Source organism: Bufo gargarizans, chromosome 9 (genome assembly GCF_014858855.1).
Source record: "Bufo gargarizans isolate SCDJY-AF-19 chromosome 9, ASM1485885v1, whole genome shotgun sequence".
NCBI classification, from domain to species: Eukaryota; Metazoa; Chordata; class Amphibia; order Anura; family Bufonidae; genus Bufo; species Bufo gargarizans.
The window spans coordinates 155006704-155025677 of record NC_058088.1 but is presented as its reverse complement, the minus strand read 5'-3'; the positions used below and the strand labels follow the sequence as shown (position 1 = coordinate 155025677).

At 36.4% G+C, this 18974-nt stretch overlaps 1 protein-coding gene across 1 annotated transcript in view; it reads left to right on the top strand.

The window, feature by feature from the left end:
• PAPPA (pappalysin 1) overlaps positions 1-8377 on the top strand; it is a 370045-nt gene extending 361668 nt beyond the window's left edge. Inside the window, exons 20-22 of the mRNA XM_044306571.1 lie at positions 3737-3808; positions 4338-4436; positions 7267-8377. Of these exons, the coding sequence (XP_044162506.1) occupies positions 3737-3808; positions 4338-4436; positions 7267-7371 (276 nt within the window). The 3' untranslated portion in view covers positions 7372-8377. The remainder of the gene's footprint in view (positions 1-3736; positions 3809-4337; positions 4437-7266) is intronic.
• Positions 8378-18974: the final 10597 nt, after the last annotated feature.

Sequence of the window (18974 nt, the reverse complement as noted above, 5' to 3'; positions counted from 1 at the left end):
ACTTAAAGAGTTAAGTGCGTAAATATTTTACTTGTAGTACTGAAATGTGCCCCTATATGCTTTCACCAGAAATAACTGCAACAGTGCAGTGCGTATATATATATTTTTTTTTCTGTAATATGCCCCTATATGCTTTCAACAAAAATAACTGCAGAAGTAAACTGAGAATATTTTTTTCTTGTTGGACTGAAATAGGCCACTATACGCTTTCAACGGAAATAACGGCAACAGTGCTGTGCATATATTTTTTCTTTTTTTACTGAAATACATCCCTGTACGCTTTCACCAGAAATAACTGCAGAAATGAAATGCATATATATTTTTCTTGTAGTACTGATATAAGATACTAAAGATACTAAGATATAAGCCACTAAAGGCTTTTCAACATAGCACTTGCAGCCCAATAACAAATAGCTAGAATGACAGAGCCTTCTAATGGCTATTTGTATCCCCAAATAATCTTTCCCTGCACTTGTAAATAGCTTTCGTATCAATGTCCCTAGCGCCTTCTGACGTCTCTCCCTGCACTAAGATGCTGTGAAATAATTCCTTCCTATCCTTTCCCTGCACGTATAAATAGTTTTTTTCTGTCTTTTTTTCCACAATGAGGTTTCTCCAATTTCTGTCCCTAGTGCCTTCACACGTCTGTTTCTGCACTCTGTACGCTGGAAAATATCTGACTCTAACATGGCCGCCGTATTTATAGGGCTGTGACATCACAGGGCTGGCTGCTGATTGAATGCATGCAGGCATGTCAATCTGGGTGATCCAACCTTCCCAGAGTCCCTTGCCCCATGTCCTCAATCCTCACACGTGTAGCCGCCATTTTAGGAAAAATACGATACATTACCAGGAAGCGCGAGGAAATTCGCATTCGTTGCAAATCAAATTTTTCCTGAAATTCTAAACAAATTCCACTTCGTCAGCTTTGATTCGCTCATCTCTAGTCAGGAGTTTAGAGATGAGCGCTATACATGAGCCATCATTTGACGTGACTCAGTGTAATGAGAAAGTGACAATCTGCAAATAGACAGAAATGTAACCTTGTAGCACAAACACTGTAAAAAAAAAAAATGACTTAAATACAATCATAAAAAATTGCCCCTAAGGTGTTCACAGCTTTCAAACCCTGTGTGGAGGTATAGCTTTTCCAGGTTGGTAACCCAAGCTGCAGTTCCAAGACATGTTCATGTTCATGACACCAAATTAACTCAGAAGGTCACGGCAAGTGACACACATGTAACGTCAATATTTAAGCAGAAGACTGAGAGAAAAAGGATGGTCAGAAATGAAAGAAGCTGAGTTTTTGACATTATGTTGAGCCAAAGAGAATAAAAAAAGAAGGAAAAGTATAAAAGAATGACTGATACTCCTCTTTGTATTGTCCGCTCCTGTGTTTGGCTCAAAATATTGCCACAAAAAGTGCCTGTTTAATTTCAGCCAAAAGGTAGGTGATGTGCAGAGCCATGGCAGATGTATTAAAGAGACACTTTCATCAGAAAGGGACATTGTGTAAACTCAACATTCATAGAAAACTTTTTTTTTTCATCTTGGTAGTACAGCGTCATTAAAATTGAATACAAATTAATACAAAATATATCCTTCTGTAGCAGTCAACACAAAGGGATAAAACTCATATATTGTCGATTTCTTGCTGCTGTGATGAGAAGATGTTATCATATAATAATAAATTTATTGTAGAATTGGGAGCCCCCTTGTTCTCTTGATAGGCCTAGATAAAGATGCCCACAGAAGAATCTTTTACCTATAAGTGTAATTTGTGATGTGTTAATTGATTCACTGATCCCCTTTAATTTCTGGTTGGAGAATTTTCTGTTAAAGAAAAGGCTGCAATGCTAAAAGGCCATACAAAAAGGAAGTTAAAGAGCCAAGGTAGAAAGTAGAATACTTTGAGTGAATTCAAAAATAATATCCAGAAACCATCCACCCATTCTTTTGTAAAAAAAAAAAATTACATACAATTTTCAAAATTATATTATTAGTTTGTGAGAAAATCAATTGGTGGTAGTGTCCAATCAAGAGTTCTTGAAGGGACCACAACCAAAGTTATAAGACAAAGGGTAAGGGGAGAACTGGTGAACTGACTGAAAAGGTTGACACTATGAAAACATTTTTGTTTCTGTGTCTTGTTGTGATGATTAATCGCAGCAGTGTCACATGATGTGAATTTCTTTTTATTTTACAATAAAAAAATATTTCAAAAACATTTTGTTGTGACTGTTATAGCTTTAGTAACATATTAACATAATTTGTAAGGCTAAAAAAATACATATGTCCATCTAGTTCAGCCTGTTAATTACCACCCTCAGTTTTCTGAGCCAGTTACTTACCCACATTCACAAATTTTAATCTAGTCCAAGCATTCTCATTTTATGTACTAACCTTTTATGTGGCACTTTATCTATTGCTTTGGAAAAGTTAAGACATTGGGCATCCATTGACTCACCCTGGTCCAGTCTAGAACTTATCTCCACATGGAATCTGATTAAATTAGTTTGACAGGACCGATCCCTCACAAAACCATGCTGATACAATGTTATACACTTATTTTCATTGAGATACTCGAGGATAGCATGTCTTAAAAACCTTCAAACAGTTTACCCATAACAGATGTTAGACTTACTGACCTATAGTTTTTGGGCTCTGTTTTTTATTTTTACCCCTTTTTGAACATTGGCACCACATTTGCTAAGAACTAGTCTGTGGAACAGACCCTGTAATTATAGAGTCCTTAAATATTAAAAATAATGGTCTGTTTATTACAGGGTGTATGCCATCTGGACCCGGTGATTTGTCTATTTTAATCTTTTTAAGATGCTGATGCACTTCTTTCTGGGTCAGACAGGCCACTTTTAATAGGGAGTTTACTTTTATACTGTGCATTTCATCTGACAGTTCATTTTCCTCTTTGAATACAGTGAAGAAAAACATATTTAATAAATTAGCTTTCTCCCCATCGCTCTCTACAACTTCCCCATCGTCAATCTTTAAAGAGCCAACACTTTCAGGTTTAAACTTTTTACCATTTATATAATTGAAGAACATTTTAGGGTTTATTTTACTCTCTTTGCCGATGCGTCTCTTTGTCTCCAGCTTAGCTGCCGTTATCTGTATTTTTTTATTTTTTCCTTTATAGTTTTCCCTTGTTAGTTATAAGAGACTAAGTGTTTGTTTTGCTTTGTTTTCCTATTAAACATAGAAATTGTGGTCCCAATGCTAGTATATTTCTGGTAACATTTCAACACTGTGCATTCCCAGAAGACCTCTTTAACTGGGTATAGTTGCCAGTTGTAAAGTATATCATTAGGCTCCCCTGAAATAAATTCTACAGTCATAAAATAAAAGCAGTTGAGGTGATACAGATGATATAGGGGATACATTCCCTTCAAGCTGTGGACTATACTCATATACTCATTTATTGAGTGTAAGTGGTTGATATAAACTTCAATGTGTCTTCTAGGTGTATTGATTGGTTTACCAATTTGAATCACTAATTATTTATAATGTGTAGTCCACTTTTCTGAAATGATTTTGGAACTAGCTCTACATTTGCTTTTGCAAAAAGTAACCTAGTACTTGATATTGTTATACTATTTTAAAGTTCTGTATATTAAAGAGTAATGCATTTTGCTTCCCAGAGTATATTCATCTGTTAGCATTTCACACTGTTATAATTTCTATAGTTATAATATAAATTTTATATATTTTTTTATAGAAAATTATTTGTACAGGAAGGAGGCAATGGTATCCACTACCGGAAGGGCTTCACTGCATCAAGAGGTGTGATGTAAGTTAACTTTGCTTGTTCTTTATATGTATGGCAAATATATACAGTCATGGCCAACAGTTTTGAGAATGACTCAAATGTTTGTTTTCAAAATCATTTCTACTTCATATAAGAATTTTTTTTGAATTTAACAAATACATCAAGTTTATGCAGACTCAATATATGCAGTGTATGTATATGCTTATAATTGTACTTCAGTATAGCATAGAAACATCTGACACAAAGTTCGAAAAACTCGAGAAGCAAATGTAAAAACTAACAATTTGTATCAGTCTCAAAACTTTTGGCCACAACTTTTATATGGATATATTGATACTTAGATTTTATTACACAAATTCATCTCAAAGAGGCCTGCAAGAAAGCACATGCGCATACAGAAACAACCCCACCCACATTCATTGTATATAATAGATTTTTCAGTCACAGAAATGTGTACAACAAATCGAAAAAATGTACAAAAATGCAAATATTAGCAAAACAGAGTCTTAGCAACATGGTCGACTAAAATATTTTTTTTATTATATTACAGCCATTTATTGCAGACAATTATTGTGATGGGGTAAATAACTGGGCTTTTTGTGACTATGATGGGGGAGATTGCTGTACCTCCACTGTTAAAACAAAAAGGGTAAGCTCAAACTTTTTCCCATTTATTTATTGTATTTTTTTGTCATGTGTAATCTTTGTGTACCTCATAGTTATCAACATTTTTTGAGGGAAACATGTCTATGTTAGCCACAGTAATATACTATTGCATTAAAAGGCATTTCTAGTGAAAGTGAAGGCATATGAAGTGGACATGATAGGATATTCTGTCACTTGCCTTCATGGGGGCGTCTGACTACAATGAATAGTGAGGTTTCTTCAAAAATTTCACTATTTAGGTACTGTGCACCTATGGCAACATGGCCCATTCACTACAGTCAGATCTTTGCCAATAGCCTGAATATATGCAGTCTCTTGCCAAGACTGGAATACCCTTTTGAATTGACTATTAATTATCCTTAGGCATCATCCCTCATTGAGGGTCTTCTGCACGCATCCTATGATGTTGAGATGTAGAGATTTATCCCCTCCATTTCTTATTTTCACATTCTGCACATTCTGTAACCATTTCACTTTACTTCTAATTGTAATTTTATGTATCTCCCTAACTAGAAGAAAACATTTCTCAAAGTCAACAGAATTACTGCCAACTGGCACCATTATAAAGCACCTGCATCTGTAACCATTCTTTCGGGTTCCAGGCAGCTCGGAGTTGCTTCTTTCATTACAAGCAGACAGATTAAAGCATGGTCATTTTTACTTGGACCAGATATCAGTGTTTACTACCAACACTTCATGTTTTTTATTAAACTACTTTCTGTAAGGGCGTATCTGCTGGAGTCTTCTTGTTTGCAGAGGGATTCCTTATAGACAAAGATAAATGAGAAACAGAATGCTGTCTTCTGTTTCAAAAATGTTCATATTTTTTTCAAGACCACACAGTAATCTAATATTCATACTGAGGAACGTGCTAAAGGAGATGGTGGAAATGCATTATAGCCATACAAGATGTGCTCATATATGTCAGGAATGTGTTATGGAAAAGGAACGGTCATCAAACATTTTTCTGATGGGTGGGAGGAGATTACATTGGTACCTTGAAGTTGTAAATGAAGACATTTAAGTTATAATTACGAATAAAAAATGACTAAAAACATTGGGGTAATTTATCATGAGGGCAATTATTGAAGTACATTTTTCTTTAGTCTTCATTGCACTAATTTGTACCGATGTCCCACATTGTTTTACCTTTAAAAAGTCACTTTTTGTACAGAGATGTTGCTCCACTTTATCTATACCCATAATGGCCATAGAGAAAACATATAGTTCTCTTTTTAGAGAGACAACCAGGATCAAAACCTACATGGAGAAAAGTATAATGGAAACTTATGCACTTGTTCAATGTTTTGGACTCAATCCTGGTTTTGAACTACAAATACTGATGCAAAATACTGACCAAATACTGATTGTTTCAAATTGATCTAAGGCCTCATGCACACGACTGTGTCCATATTATGGTCCACAAACCACAGATCCACAAAATACCTTCTGTGTGCAGTGTTGTCTGCATCCGTGTGCTTTTCGTTTTTTTTTTTTTGTGGAGCCATAGAAATGAATGGGCCAGTGTGCAATCTACAAAATATGCGGATTGGACATGGAACCAAATTACGGTTGTGTGCATGAAGCCCAAGGCTGATTTGTGATTCATTTAACTTGCTATTGACTTCTGTAGCTCCATTGTAATTATTTTTGGCCATTCTGTAGCTTAGTTTGATTCTAACAATACTGAGTTTTGAGGGACTTTTTTTTCTGCACATTGTCTAATTTGAACTAGTCACACACAGTAGTTCAACTTCGGTTTTAATTTTTAGCATTGTTTTTCTATTTTATCACAAAATAGAATTATGGCATACAATTCATAATTGTTTTTGCCAAGATTAATATCCATAGTTAAAAATTTTGAATTGTACATTTTCACTGGAAGAGTTTCATATTGGCTACTGAGCCTCTACTTTCTTTATTTTGTTATTACCCCAGGTAAACATATTCATTGTCAAGTGTCTTCCAAATACTGAGCTCAACCAGACTTTTTTTTTAGCAAGTGTCCGAAGCCTGCCCCTTGAAATAGAAAATTCATACTTACCTGCTCCTTTACTCTGCGCTGCCTCTGATGTCTCCATCTTCTGGTACCCGCATTGTTTTCTCCTAGCCAGACATATACTGCTCCAGCCAATAACTTCAGTGTTGATGTGGCCACATGCAGCTTTCTAGAGCCATAACTTATATTTTAATATTATGGGAATTTTGGGTCATGGTGGTGCAAATCATCCTTATTTTTTTATTTATTTATGCTTTTTGTTATGGGGAAGGGGGATGATTAAAATTTTTATATATTTTTTTCTCGTAACTTTTTTTTAACCTTTTTATAGTCCCCTTAGAGGATCTTAATATGCAATCTTTAGATCGCTTCTCCTTTACATTGCAATAAATTATCAAATTATCATTGCATTGTATATGAGATTTTCTATGTTCTTATGGAGCCCTGCCACCTGCAGCTGTAAAAGTCTGAGACTGAGAGACTGAGGCTATTACAGAGAAGGAACAGTTTCCCCAATCTCTGCATGGAGAAGTAGTTTGGGCCTGGGGAAAGCCACCTCAGATGCCATGATCACAATTGATCACTGCCTCTGAGGGGTTAAAACAGCAGAAACCCAGAAACTATGATGCTGGCTCCACTCCCAAACAGGTTGCATTTTTAAAGATGCTATCACCGACATATATAGTCATACAGAGGTAGGAAAGTGGTTAAGAAGGAAATACCACTAGATGTTGTATGCCGTTTTTTGTTTGTTTTTTGTATTAATTTATAAAATTAAATTACATCTTCCTTTTCTGTCTCACATTTTCTACAGGTATTTCCATTTCCTGCAGGCTGTGATATACAGGAGAAGTGTGCATGCCTGGACCCCAATGCAATGGAAAACATTCCGAATACTCAAAGTCCAAATCATGGATAGCATTTTGTACAGTTCGCATGACCACAACTGATGGCAGACTGGAAAACACATTGCATTCCTTATGTTATTTTTATGATAGCTGCTGAACTGGATTACGTTTCTCCATAAGAAAACATTGCATACTGACCAGTCTGACATTTTCTAGATAAATGAAGAGCTGCGATTTATGCATTATGATCTGAACGCCATAAGGAACAAACACAGAAATAATAGAAGTATTAAGCTGTGGTATGGCCAGAAGAAGACAAAATACAAGCCATAAACACATTGATTTTTCAGCCAGTTAGACTGAACATTTCAGTCCTCCTTTTCCCATGCAGATGGTAGACTGTGAAGATTTCAAGGTGAAATAGGAGTGACAAATGAAACTAGAACTTTATGTTTAGGTTTGCAGTTGATGCAAGCTTTAGTGTTTCCATCAAACCTTGAGCTGTGCACTTTTCCTGTTGAAAGGTCTGTTAAGGATGAGATCTAACTGCCTTATAACAGAGATAATTTATCCCAATGCCACCAAAACCTAACACTAGTTGTTTGAGCATAACCGTTGCTGCTATTCCTGCTGCTATGTCCCATACAGCCATTCTCCTACTGTGTCAGGTCAAGTCGAAATAACCAGTCTGCCTTAAATCTTGTATTTAGCATGACATTACACCCTCAGGCCTCGTCCTTACAAAAATATTACAGGGACCAAAATCAGCTACTTTGAGATGGGTTAAAGCCTCCATGTAACGTTTAGCAGGAAGCTTCAACACCTAAGATTGGTAGTTTTTTTTTTTTTGAGTCAGTACTGCATTGCATTCAATGAGGTCTTCTGCTGCTCCGTAATACACTTGGGTTTTAGATGGTCTATAAAATTAAGTGGTTTTTATCAGTATTATATTTGGGTTGAGTCCATGAAAACTTAGTCCCCTTGCAGATGAGCCTGAGCATATTAGGTCCGGATGCGTTGCGGATGCGTTCAGTGAAAAATGTGCGATTTCACAAGCAAGTCCATTCAGTTTTGTTTGCGATCACGTTCAGTTGTTCAGTTTTTATCGTGCGGGTGCAATGCTATTTAATGCGTTTTGCACGCGCGTGATAAAAAACGGAATGTTTACAAACAACATCTCTTAGCAACCATCCGTGAAAATCGCATTGCATCCGCACTTGCTTACTCATGTACACAAACCCATTGAAATGAATTCCGTGCGGGCGCAATGCGTTTGCATCACGCATTGCACCCGCGTGGAATACTCGCTCGTCTGCAAGGGGCCTTAATGTATAGATATATTCATTTTAGAGAACACTGCCCTTACTCATTTCTTTGGGGTATATTGTTCGCATCTTGTTTTATTTCACCGTTGTATCGTTCATCACTGTCATATTAGATATGCTAGCTATTATAATTTTAAGTCAATATATTTGCTTTGTGAAATATAAAACATGTACATTGAGGGCTGATAATTCTCCAGTAGATCAGGTTGGGATTATAACCATGTATTTTCTTCCTTTTTGAAATGTTTTTAATTTAGCCTGACAAGTGCTGTTGTGAAATAGTATTGGAGGGCCAGTCTAGATGCTTAGTGTATGCTGCTGAGAAGTCTCCGTTAAGTTGGGGTACACATTTCAAAGTAACTTTTCTCATGAGATGGATACTATTTTCTAGCTGCTGTGGAAAGATGAACGTCTGTAAAAGCACTGCGTAGGCAAGAAAATTATTCTGAGCATGTCAAAGTAAAGGTCTTGTAGTAAATGAAATGGGATTGTACTGGTTCAAGATCTACTTAAGATGGCAGCTTTTTACCTCTTCAATCCCTGAAGGATTAGGGCATTCCCCGAGGGTGTTTTCAGTGCAGGTTTCAGCTACCTCCTTTCTGGTTTCAATTTCACTGACTTGAACTGTCAGTTTTCTTTAGTTCTTTTTCCTGTGTTAAAGAAGAGCAAAAAAAAAATAATTGCATCATTTTTTTTTTTTTTTAAACTGCATGGTCCAAAAATAAGATGCAAAGTATATGTTTTTAAAGGGACGTAATGTAAATAGTTGCAAACCAGAGAGCTATACCTATCCTGCCTGCGTGGTGATGGCCAGAGCATGTTTATTAATCTTGTATATCTTTCTCAATGCGTGAAATTGATTTTTGCAAAAAATTTTTTACTTGTACATTTTGCTTTCCTCGTTACACACACACAAAAATGAAAATAATTAGTACTTTTTGAGCCAGCAATTTACTCAACTCCAGTTACAGGGCTCAGTCATTGATACTCTTTCTGGCTGCTGCTAACGTATTCAAGAACCTGCTTTATTGCTCCATTCCATAACGACATTGCTATAACCTGATATTCCATAGCTCTACTATATCTATATACCGTATACATTTGAGCTTCATTTTATATCGAACAACAAAGGAATGGTCGTTTCTGAATGAACTCAAGAGTGAAATGAAATGGATTAGCACACAGACCTCCAATAGGAAGCTGTTTATATAGTTAGGAGTAATAGTTGATACGAAAAACTAACAATAAAGTACCAGCCTTGTTAAAGGGGTTCTCCAGGAAAGATAAAAATGAAAATACTGAAAAAAAAAACCAAAACATGTTATCATAAACAAAGTGTTAAATCCCTTTAATTATTCATAATGGCTCATTTAATCTAGGGGAAAATCAGTGACGGAGTTAAAATAGCAGCTCTCAGATTTATAAGCATATCATTCCTATACTTCAGCTTGTGAGTACGGGATGAGGTAAACTCCTTTTTGAAGCACAGGGACACATCTGAGCAGTTATCTCAGCTGTCATCTGCACATAAAATGCAGATTCAAAGTGCTGATACCAGAAGACTTTACATAGGGCTATGTGCTCTGCTTTCTCACACAGGCCGCCCTGCATCGTCATGAGGAGGATGGATTTTATGCTTATTAATCTGAGAGCTGCCATTTTAACTCCCTGACTGATTGTCCACTAGACTAAACAAGCCATTATAAATAAAGACATTTAAGAGTTTATTTATAATAACATAAGTTTCAGTATTTTCAATAGTATCTTTCCTGGAGAATCCCTTTAAAGGGTTGTCTCGTGAAAATAGCTCACTTGCCCACTTAGTGTACCCTTTCAATTTAGCCAGAGAAGAGAGCTGCAAAAATCATCTCTTGCTCTGGGAGACCCTGGCCCATCCGTGTATTGAATGGTTGGAAGTTCATTTGAATGGCGTTTAATACTACATTTTCCCTGTTGTGACCACTGCTGGGAAAATAAATATGGCTGATTGTGACTTCCCCGACATAATCAGCTCTTTGTTCGAGAGCTTGGGAGCCAGACCCACTGTTGATGATTATTAATAAATATAGTTAGAGATGCGAATGTCCCAAAATCTTGTTTTGGATCCAAACCAGTGGAATCGGTCATCGCAAAAGTTTGCTCTGAAAAGTCATGTATGACACTCTGAGGTCTCCTAAGACTGTATACAACTCCTTTCAAGCAAAGTGACAGCAACATACTGTAAAGTGGGATGCGAAAGTTTGGGCAACCTTGTTAATCGTCATGATTTTCCTGTATAAATTGTTGGTTATTAAGATAAAAAAAATGTCAGTTAAATATATCATATAGGAGACACACACAGTGATATTTGAGAAGTGAAATGAAGTTTATTGGATTTACAGAAAGTGTGCTATAATTGTTTAAACAAAATTAGGCAGGTGCATAAATTTGGGCACTGTTGTCATTTTATTGATTCCAAAACCTTTAGAACTAATTATTGGAACTCAAATTGGCTTGGTAAGCTCAGTGACCCCTGACCTACATACACAGGTGAATCAAATTATGAGAAAGAATATTTAAGGGGGTCAATTGTAAGTTTCCCTCCTCTTTTAATTTTCTCTGAAGAGTAGCAACATGGGGGTCTCAAGACAACTCTCAAATTACCTGAAGACAAAGATTGTTCACCATCATGGTTTAGGGGAAGGATACAGAAAGCTGTCTCAGAGATTTCAGCTGTCTGTTTCCACAGTTAGGAACATATTGAGGAAATGGAAGACCACGGGCTCAGTTCAAGTTAAGGCTCGAATTGGCAGACCAAGAAAAATCTCGGATAGACAGAAGTGACGAATGGTGAGAACAGTCAAAGTCAACCCACAGACCAGCAGCAAAGACCTACAACATCGTTTTGCTGCAGATGGAGTCACTGTGCATCGTTCAACCATGCACTTTACACAAGGAGATGCTGTATGCGAGAGTGATGCAGAGGAAGCCTTTTCTCCACCCACAGCACAAAAAGTGCCGCTTGAGGTGGGCTAAAGCACATTTGGACAAGCCAGCTTCATTTTGGAATAAGGTGCTGTGGACTGATGAAACTAAAATTGAGTTATTTGGCCATAACAAGGGGTGTTATGCATGGAGGAAAAAGAACACATCATTCCAAGAAAAACACCTGCTACCTACAGTAAAATATGGTGGTGGTTCCATCATGCTGTGGGGCTGTGTGGCCAGTGCAGGGACTGGGAATCTTGTCAAAGTTGAGGGATGCATGGATTCCACTCAGTATCAGCAGATTCTGGATACCAATGTCCAGGAATCAGTGACAAAGCTGTAGCTGCACCGGGGCTGGATCTTTCAACAAGATAACGACCCTAAACACTGCTCAAAATCCACTAAGGCTTTTATGCAGAGGAACAAGTACAACGTTCTGGAATGGCCATCTCAGTCCCCAGACCTGAATATAATTGAAAATCTGTGGTGTGACTTAAAGAGAGCTGTCCATGCTCGGAAGCCAGAGGAATGGTCCAAAATACCTTCAACCAGAATTCAGACTCTCATTGGAACCTACAGGAAGCGTTTAGAGGCTGTAATTTCTGCAAAAGGAGGATCTACTAATCTTTTTTGTGGTGCCCAAATTTATGCACCTGCCTAATTTTGCTTAAACAATTATAGCACACTTTCTGTAAATCCAATAAACTTCATTTCACTTCTCAAATATCACTGTGTGTGTCTCCTATATGATATATTTAACTGACATTTTTTATCGTAACAACCAACGATTTATACAGGAAAATCATGATGATTAACAAGGTTGTCCAAACTTTCGCATCCCACTGTATATGGCTATGGGTAAGTGGATTTAGCCAGTGTAAAAACACACTGTGCTATTAAATTACAAAATGGTCCAAAACTAATCCCATTTGGTGGAGGATGCCTTCTTCTCTTTCTGTAAACACATGGCTGACATTTTGAGTAATTCACACAAGACTAATCCTGAAGCATTCGGATATGTTGAAAAAAAATTTGCAACAAATTCAAAAAAAAATGTATTGATTCATTTATCTCTAAGTATAGTACATTGGAAAAATATGTAACCCCCTCATTTATAAACACTGATGGACCATTTTGTAAAATATTTCCTAGAAGAGTTGCTACTGGTCCAGAGAGAAAATGTAGAAACATTGTTGATCATAAAAGTTGAAGAGATTTTAACAGAATTTTTTAAGTATCTAGTAAATTCCCTGATAACACCAAGTTAACAAGTAAATACAAAATATCCCCTATTTTCACTAAAAAAAAGTTACAACATGCTATAAAAATAACCAAAAATTTACTCATCTCTTCAACCTCTTAAAAGGGGGATTTATTCACGATTTTGTTTTACTTTTTACTCTAAAAAGGTCCAACATTTCATTGATTAATTTCATAATAGATATTAATAAGGTTGGCTCTTCACTTCTCTGTTACAGAGCTCCAAATCCAGTACTTTTCTTCATACAGCCAAAGAGTTTAAAGACAATTCTTGCTGCCCACAACCACCACAAGGGGATTTACTGCATATGGCTCCATGAAGTTCCTAGTTGTGGCTGTAGGTAGACAAAATAACACTATTATGGCTCTACATGTAATTTTGGAGCTCTGTATAAGAAAATCAGAGCTCCAGAAAAATAGCCAGATTTCAAAAGTGCATATTCACCTTATGCTCGGGGCTATACACAGATTACTGCATTGAAGTTGCATGTATGTTGCAGAATACAACAGAGTATATTATATGTAAAAAAAAAATTAAAACCTTCCCTCCCATTACTCAGGTTAAATCTACATAGTTGCTCAACTCCAAGGATGTGGGGACAACAGATTACCTCTTTATATGTGCAGTGGTTAAAGGGAATGTGTCATCAGAAAATGACCTGTTATTTAAATCACATGTTTATGTTAAACAATTTTTTATTTTTTTTTATTCAATGGGATTTAAAAAAACAAAAAACTTTTTCCATGTCACTATATTTAAAATTTTTCATTTAATCCGACACTAGGTCTGATAATATGTCGACTTCCTGTCTTGTATTTATTTACTTTACTCACCAGTGGTGTACACAGAGAAGTAAGGGCCCCATAGCAAGTATCAAACCAGGCCCCCAACACAGGACGGAAGGGTTTCTGCCTAAACTCTTTTCAATGACCCTTGGGCCATTTTTCCACTGCCTCATTTGCTAAAAGTTGTTCCTTTAGAGGGTAGAGTCCTGATCAAGTTTTCACATCCAATAGAAGAGGCGATAATCCCAACTAAGACTGGACCCCCTCTTTGCCCTGGGCACCATACCAGTCGCATGGTCTGCCACTATGATAGTTACGCTCCTGTTACTCACTTATGAAGCGCTGACATAATCTGCTCAGACATTATCAGCACTCGCTGTCCCCAGTGGAGTTCCCTATCAATATGTCTTTGGGGTGTAGGAGGAAATATGGGAATAAGATACAAACTCCAGGCTGATGTTGCCTTTGGGCATATTCAAACCTAGGACCCCCAGCAATGCAAGGCACCACTGCTAACCAGTGAAGCACCATGCTGCTCATGTTCTGCACAGGTACTTATCAGTAACTATTGTCATTATCACAACAGTCAGAACTACATTGACATGTAACACTTCTACACAGATAACACAGGACCCACCATTCACAATAGGTGATATCACAGCTTATCAGCTCCCTCCTGACCTCTGCACAGGTCACAAAACATGCCTAGAAAACTCTCCTATAGAAGTCAATAGGGTTTGCTCCTATCCATTGTGTCTTTAGCCCATGTAGCTGTTCTCAAAATACAGGAAGTTTTAAAAATTTTAGGCCTAGTGGTCAATGTGAAAAGTGCAGGACTATATATATTTTTTTTTCAAAATATAGATAGTGACATGGAAAAATTCTGCTAGCTGTTGTTACAAACCACAGTTCGGAACTGTATGCTGGAGGCTATATGGTGGCACATGGTATCACAATGACGATCGTTTCCATTTGTGACATATTATCCTTAATTTGCCATTCGATGAGTTATGCCTTCCTATTAAATCAAACATAACGCACGAGGCCTAAATCAGTACACTCACTTAAAGGGGTTGACTTTATCGAAGACAACCCTTTTATTGTGTGACCCACCGCACCCAAGACCCCAGGTAAACAAGTTGTATAATAACTGAACAACCTGATTCTACCAGACACTGATCTGTGCCTCATATCATGTGAGCCCTGAGCCAAGACCCTCCTCCATGATGAGCCTTTGTCCTGCTAAGGCATATGGATGAGGGGGCGTTCGGAGAGGACAACCCTTTAACAAGCAGAGGATGCTGGGGTTTGAGATTAGACTATATTTATATGTAAACTAAAACAGTGATCCAAGGTGAACCCCGGAGAATGAATATGATAAGGGGGGAGCAAAAAATGCAATAGAGTTGAGAATACAGAAATGTTAATTTGGCTTTGAAGGCAGGTCTGAGTGCTCAATTCCAGTTTACACCAGCAGATGGTAAGTAATATTCACTACATACAGATTATTGTGAAATTACCTGTCTGTGTTAAGAATAAGATATATATTATATATTATATATGTGTGTGCGTGCTTGTGTGTATGAACACGGCTTTGTGTATGTAGCCAGGCCCACTGTCGATTGCTTCTCTGTGTATTTTACATACTAAGTCTCCATATACAAGCTGTGATCTCCTCAGAAGAAATGTAATGTACGTCTATTACGGAAACTGCTCTTCCTTATTTATGTCTTGTAATGGAACTTTTATTTGTGATATTATGGAATCTGTCTTTTTTGATCAAGAACAACTGAAAAAATGACCTTCTCTTAAGAACATGTCTCCATACCTACTGTAATTGTAATGTTCACACTTCTTCTTCCTCATCCTCTCCCTTTCACACCTAATGTGTACTTGTGCTGCTCCGTATTGTTGTGTTTTAGATATTTTTTTTTGGTTTGAGAAAAAAATATAATTGAAAACCTTCAAGCAATATATAAAGATGTAAATAGTAGAGCTTATTTATTAAGAATGTCATACATTTAATTTATATCTACACAATTTGTTATTTTTAAGTTATTTTTACTTCATTCAATACAGTTTTTAAATATTATTTTGTCTTTATGTCATGAGCTCCTTTTTTCATTACTCACATACTGTACACAGGTCAAAATTTTTACAAATGTAAAAAAAAAAAAGCATATTTTTCTGTTTGAATACTCTGTATGGTAATGTATATTACTTTGTATGTCTATTATTTAACTATTTAGATTACAGAATTGTTACAAGAGTTAAAGGTTTTACGGAATGATCCAGGTTTTTTCATTATAATGGTGTTAAACTTTGGCGGATTTACAAGACAATCTCCTACCAGTAGCTTTCAGATTAACATCTGCTTATATGCAATGTGGCATTGCATGGTAAAACTAACATTTGGATTCAGCCATTAATGTATGATATGTTCTTAAAGGGACACTACCACCAAAAATAATATAAATAAAGTTATGTTTATTAATTTGATGTCTTTCAATTCAGAGTAAATGTTTTAATGTGGAGGTGCTTTATTCTGTATGGTCTACACAAAGTTTCATGTCAAGTATTGCAATAATAATGCCAGTAATGAGGTCAGGTTCACATGGAGTATCCTTTTAGTTTTGTATGGTATTTTACATTTAAAGGGGTGTTTTTACTCCCCAGTCAGACCCTTTAAGAGCTGATTTAATATGGATTCAGCACAATATCTCTGCCATAAAACACAAAATGTGATGATTATTTCTAAAATATAGTTTGCATGTGTGTATGATTTGTTGATTGGTTGTTTAGAGTTGATGAAGAATATGACTGCCTATGCGGAGTAGAGAAGTATGAATATGTAAACTGTGCTTGCAGACCTCCATAGTCTCACTGCTCTTACAGGAAAGAACCCTCTTCTATGGTGATGCTAAAACCTTCTGTCCCATAGATGTATAAAGATAGTTAGATCTCTATATTCACGCATACATAATAATAACAACTCTTTCCTGGTACTGTAATGTATTCATTCCTTAAATGGGTTATCCCACTATAACAGCCTATCATCTATTCACAGAATAGGTGATAAGTGTCTGATCACTGATGTCCATCTGCTTGGACCCCCACCAGTCACAAGAATGGAGGTTACTGAGTCCCTCAAGTGAAAGGAGAAACAGTCATGCACATGTGCTGCCATCCCATTTATCTCTATGGGACTATTGGAGATAGCTGAGCACTGTACTCAAAACTATTAGGTTTTTGAACTTCTATACTTTCTATCAAGGGAATTTTCCATTGAAGCATCAAAATTAAATGTTCTTCTGGAAGAAGGAGAATACCTCCTGAACAGGATATGTCAAAGCGTGTTACAACACCACTTTACTATCTTCACACATAGATGGAAATGATGGCAGATTCTATAAGATGGAAAAAAGTTGCACCTCATCCTAAATTTCAGCCTATGAAGAAATATTAGAATTGTATTGGAAGGAACCTTTTGGACAACCAAAAACCTAACTTCCTACACAAAAGCAAAGGCTATGGAAACATTTGACATGGAAAGAAGTAGACCCTTGAATAGCAATAGTAATTCACAAATGAATACCTTGTTTAATGGACTGTCTGGAAAACATTCAAGAGAACAACTTACCAGAATATCAGACCTCAGAGGCCATCTTGGCTTCCCACCCATTATAAGTTACATATAACAAGAGTCATATGGTGATTAAACACTTTTGTCATTTGCAATGGATATTAATAATACACACACTATGAATTATGGAATATATTTCCTCCTGCCACATAAATTTATTCCATTAAAGCTGATCCATTATTAAAGACATGTTTTATAGGCATAAAATGTAAAAGCTCAGCGATGCTTTGTCGAGGATCCATTTTTGTCAGTAGTAAAACACATGAAGGAATACTCACATGTGAAGTAGAATGAAAACATCATGGTCCTTGCTGCACAATATACGAGCTGTAAAAATTGAGACAGATAATATAAGTAGTGATAATCATTCTGTTGATTGCTTTTAACCACTTGCCTACCGCCGTAACATAGAAATAAATAAATAATAAAAAATAATGTCAAAAAAATTAAAAAGATATAGCAATAGTTACTGGTATTAGCAATAGTAATTAGACTACATACACACCCATACAAACATCCCGCCCCTTTTTCGTTCATAAAAAATAAAATAAAAAATATATATTTATTATATTTATATATATTTATTAGTTTTAGCAATACCATCCAAAAAAGGTGAGCCAACAAAACTACGTAACAACAATCACACATACATACAAATGTCATGCAAAACTGCATGTATACAAACACCATGTGGAAAGTGACAAATATGCCTATGGTACAATAAATAGACTGAAAGACCAATAAAGAATTACCAGACCGCATATATATATAGATAAGGTTTATACATGAAAATAAGTGTAGGGAAAAGGCGGCATCCGCAGGAGGAATACACAAAGGGTGACGGTTCTTATAGATTAAATCACAATAAAGTGAAAAGTGCAATAATATTCAAACAAACAATAACAAAGACTTTTGGTCTGTACTGTACATGAAAATAAGTGCCGTGATAAGGCGGCATCCACAGGAGGAATACACAAAGGGTGATGGTTCTTATAGATTAAATCACAATAAAGTGCAATAATATTCAAACAATAACAAAGACTCCATTACCCATGATGTGCTTCCTCCGGGATGGCGCCAGCACCGACGCGCGTTTCATCAAACATTCGTCTGGGGGTTGCGTCATCACAGAGGGGCACATACTAAATACCCCAGTTGGCCAATCATATCGCATGACAGTAAATAGCTAATAATGAACTCATGTGTGCAGGCACGAGCAAGAGAAAGAAAGCTGCATTAGCATAAAACGCCAATATCATGTGACAAGTCACATGAGCGTGAGCACGTGATCGCGCACTAAGCCACATGATATGGTGGCATCAAGAAGAGGATTGCGCATTCGTGGGCCCGGCACATCACCATGAAAACATACATACACAATATATATTGGAATCAAATGACAGAATATGTGTCGGGCAACAAGTTGGAATTGTGTAAACTTTACAGGTGTTATGTAAATAAAAAGAATGTGAGATGCTAATAAGCAAATGAGAATGTGAGATGCAAATGAGCAAGGAATAGAGCAAAAATGGACAGTGACCAGTTAATATAGGTGTGTGTGCTGAATAGATGTATGCAAATGATACATATATATATATGTAAATACATAAAAATTTGTGAATCTGTGTGACAAATAACAGCCCAACATGTGAAAAAGTGATAAAAAATTATAAAAAAGGCAAAGATGAAGAAA